Here is a 3,669-nt window from a genome sequence, read left to right on the forward strand (position 1 = left end):
TCAGGAGGCTGGAAGGATTGGTTTCCGCTATGTTGGTAAACCCACCAAAGGTAGTATAAAGAACAAGGTCAAAAGTAAAAAAGAAATACTCAACTGCACTTGCTAGCCGCTGCATCTTAGTGATTTGATTTTGTTTAGCTTCTTCATTTTATAAAGGGTTAAGTACATTTTTTGTTCTTTTAAGTTTGACAAAAGTTTAAAAAATATCTCTAAATTTTATTTTGTTTCAATTTTGTTCCATAAGTTTTCGATTTGCATCAAAATATATCTCTGGTAGCTAATTTTTCAAAAAAATTAGAATCAATTCAACAATAATTACATAAAAATAACATTCAACACAAGCAAATCAAACATAATTGTCATGCATTATTGTTGGATTGGTCTTAAATTTTTTTAGTTTAACTGTCGGAATTTAGATCCTCTAAATTTTAAATTTCACTTTAAATGGCAAAGCATGATCTATTACTGTTTATTTCATCGGTGGGAGTAAGAGAAAATATGAAAGAAAAAACATTTAATGGTAGGAGATCTTACTTTATCCCCTAAAGTGAAAATCTAAAATTTAGAAGATTCAAATTCTAACTGTAAGAGGTATATTTGATGCAAATAAAAATCTTTTGAGACAATAAAATTTAGGGAAGTATTTTAAAATTTTTGCCAAACTTTAGGGACAAAAATATATTTTACCGTTATATAAAATAAGAGGGGGTCTTGGAGCACCGATGAGTTCTCTCCGTGTGATTTTGAGGTCAAATTCAAACTGTGAAATGAGTCCCTAATCCGTTTATCAGTTAAAATACATTATACGCTTTCCTGGAATTTGCATAAAGCGGAATATTTGTGCACAGGGTTGAGCTTCATTTTATAAAATAAATATGCATATAACTAGAAATAAAGACCTGAATCAGGCATCTCTAGGAGCTTTTGATGCCGCACATGGCTCATGACAGCATCCCAAATAGCTTTATCAGATGACAGCGACACCACTAATCTCTACAAGGAAATTGTAGTCCAATACAAAGTTAACGAACAAATCTAACAGAGGTCATAAAAATTTCAACAATAAATGCAAAAATAATAACAAATTTTGAAGAGAATAGTCGCCAAATAGCGTTAATTATAATGAGATGATCTGTATATAAATGAAAAAAATTCCAAGATGTTGGGAGATCAAAACAATATAGTGGAAAAGTAAGAACCCATAAAAGTATGTCTTTAAGATAACAAAATTTATCACCCATAAAACAAGATAATTATTACAGAAACTAATTTTATAGATTGACAATTTAAAATAATCATTTTACAGAACGCAAAGGAATCAAGCCATATTCATTATTTATTTATTTTCAATATCTATTACTTATTGAAGTATATTGATCGTTCTTTTTTTTTTTTGTCGTACACGATGATTGAGTAAAACTGAATTATACCGGGTAGAAAATTACCCAATTGCCTAAAATTATTCTCATTTTAATAATCATATCCATGTTGGATTATGGTTATATACGTAGTTTACTATGTAAATTTGTACTGTTTCACTTTGAGAAGCATAAAAAAAACTTTCAAATGTTGTAAAACTTCAAAATGGAACCTTAATTGATGGATCAGTTTGCAGCAACTGGATTGCATCATATAATCGTTTATATCCCTCAGACAGAAATATCCTCGAATCAGAAGAGCTTGTGATTTGTCGATCTGAGCTCGAGGATGATACCACTTCTATAAAACTGGCAAATCAATTTGAAAAGGAATACTTGAGTTTCTAATTGTTATGGTAGTTTGCGCAAGTCAGTAATACACTAATTCTAGAAAAATTGAAACCACATGAAGTGCAGTCCAACTCTTTTGACCGGGAAATACACAAAATAGTCCAGGTAGGAAATAGACTAAATAAATTGGAAGTTTTGTTTATTTCCAAACAAATTCATCCCTCCTTAGCTAGATCTTATCATAAGACATACTAATCCTTCAAGACTACAAAAGAACACGGAATTAATTTACAAGAATTTTTAGAGAATAAAAATTTGTTAAGTACCAAAGTGTAGCATATGATATTCTGACCGATTTGGTATCTTATTTGTTGTTTAAGATTAAAACGGGAATCAATTTAATGACTAAAATCTTTAATTTTAAAATCCCCAGAACACTGGAAAATTACCCATCAACATGTCCGAACAAACTCGAAACCTAAGTCATGTAATTTCCCCACAAATATTTCCAAAAACAAGCAAAATCCAGAACTAACAAGTTCAAATTATGTAAAAGCAGCTCAAGTAACAAAAGAAACTCCCAGAATGCTAACATTAGGTAAGAATAAGAAATTGAGAACTATATAGAACTCACTTTAGAAGAGCTGATATGGCATCCTCAACTTCCCGTTGAGATGGAACCGTTTCAAAGACGTGATCGTAGAGACTACTATTGGCTTTTTTGGCTACTTCTTTCGGATCCACCGGCATAAGCTCTCTACTAGGTTTATTGCTTCGAGAGATAGAAGTAGATAAGGTAGTGTTTGCGTTTGGAGGCTTGAGATGATTAGGAGAAGAAAATGAAGATGAAGATGGCGGCGGAGGAGAAAGCTTTTCTAGATTTGAGCTTAACTGAGGCACAGAAGGACGCTGAGGCATGGTTCCACCACCCATGACCGACCGAATTTCCAGATTCAAGGTTGTTGAGGTGAGCAATGATTGTCGCTGCTTACTCTCTTTTCTTATCTATGGATGCTACGGGTTGGTGTCATTTGACAGGCTTTTGGTACACTGGTTAATTATGGTGCACTATATTAATTTAGTTTTAGTAAGATGAATGCTATGCTGAATAAGAAAAATTGTTTTTATTAATTTTTTAAAATAAATTATAGAAAAATTATCACGTGTTCTCCTTGACAAAACAGTGAACACGATGTTCATGGTACGATCAGGTAGCTAATAATACTTTTGTCTTGTAGCTAGTGTTAAAATGTCGAAAATGTCCATCCTTATAGTAATTATCTGAAGTGATCGGCTGAGATAAAGAATGTTATTGGCTCATGACTTAAAAAAAATGAAGCGAACGGAATTGTGCAGTAAATAGGCCTCCCACATTTTATTCAAATCTAATGAAGTAGAAGCTATTCATAAAACCTGTACCATACCGGAAAAAAAAATGCACAATTATTATCATATTGTTTTTTTTTTCTGTGACTATTATTATCATATTGTTAATAATAAAATAAATGTTCACCTAAAAAAATAATAAAATAAATCAATAATAAATTTTTTTTGGCTCACATTCTCCATCAGCAGCAGTTAGTTGTTATAATCAAAGTAATTGAAAAATAAATCAACACACAAAAAAATTAGGCAAATAATGCATGTATACTAATCTATGTTTATATAATTTTATCAACTTCAAATTCTTAAAATTATGTATGTATATTTTATTTGTTTTTGTTGGTTTTATTACGCCTTTAATTGTTTCATTAACATTTTAAAATCGAATTAAGTACAAAAAATAGGTTTATTTTATTTCAAAAAAATACGAAATTTTAAGACATTTTTATTTGTCTATTTGTTTTGAAGTGAAAGATAATAAAATTAAAAGCTTTTGCAACCAATGTTAAATGTTTGAAGTATAAACAGTCAAATAATAATAATTAACTTAAAAAAATAACAATTAAAACATAGCTAA

At 30.3% G+C, this 3,669-nt stretch overlaps 1 protein-coding gene across 1 annotated transcript in view; it reads right to left on the reverse strand.

The window, feature by feature from the left end:
• LOC107495029 (uncharacterized) overlaps window positions 1–2,766 on the reverse strand; it is a 3,652-nt gene extending 886 nt beyond the window's left edge. The window contains exons 1-3 of the mRNA XM_016116080.3: window positions 2,344–2,766; window positions 1,592–1,727; window positions 900–993 (exon numbers count right to left, since the gene is read on the reverse strand). Of these exons, the coding sequence (XP_015971566.1) occupies window positions 900–993; window positions 1,592–1,727; window positions 2,344–2,642 (529 nt within the window). The 5' untranslated portion in view covers window positions 2,643–2,766. The remainder of the gene's footprint in view (window positions 1–899; window positions 994–1,591; window positions 1,728–2,343) is intronic.
• Window positions 2,767–3,669: the final 903 nt, after the last annotated feature.

The sequence above is a fragment of the Arachis duranensis genome, chromosome 6, assembly GCF_000817695.3.
Source record: "Arachis duranensis cultivar V14167 chromosome 6, aradu.V14167.gnm2.J7QH, whole genome shotgun sequence".
NCBI classification, from domain to species: Eukaryota; Viridiplantae; Streptophyta; class Magnoliopsida; order Fabales; family Fabaceae; genus Arachis; species Arachis duranensis.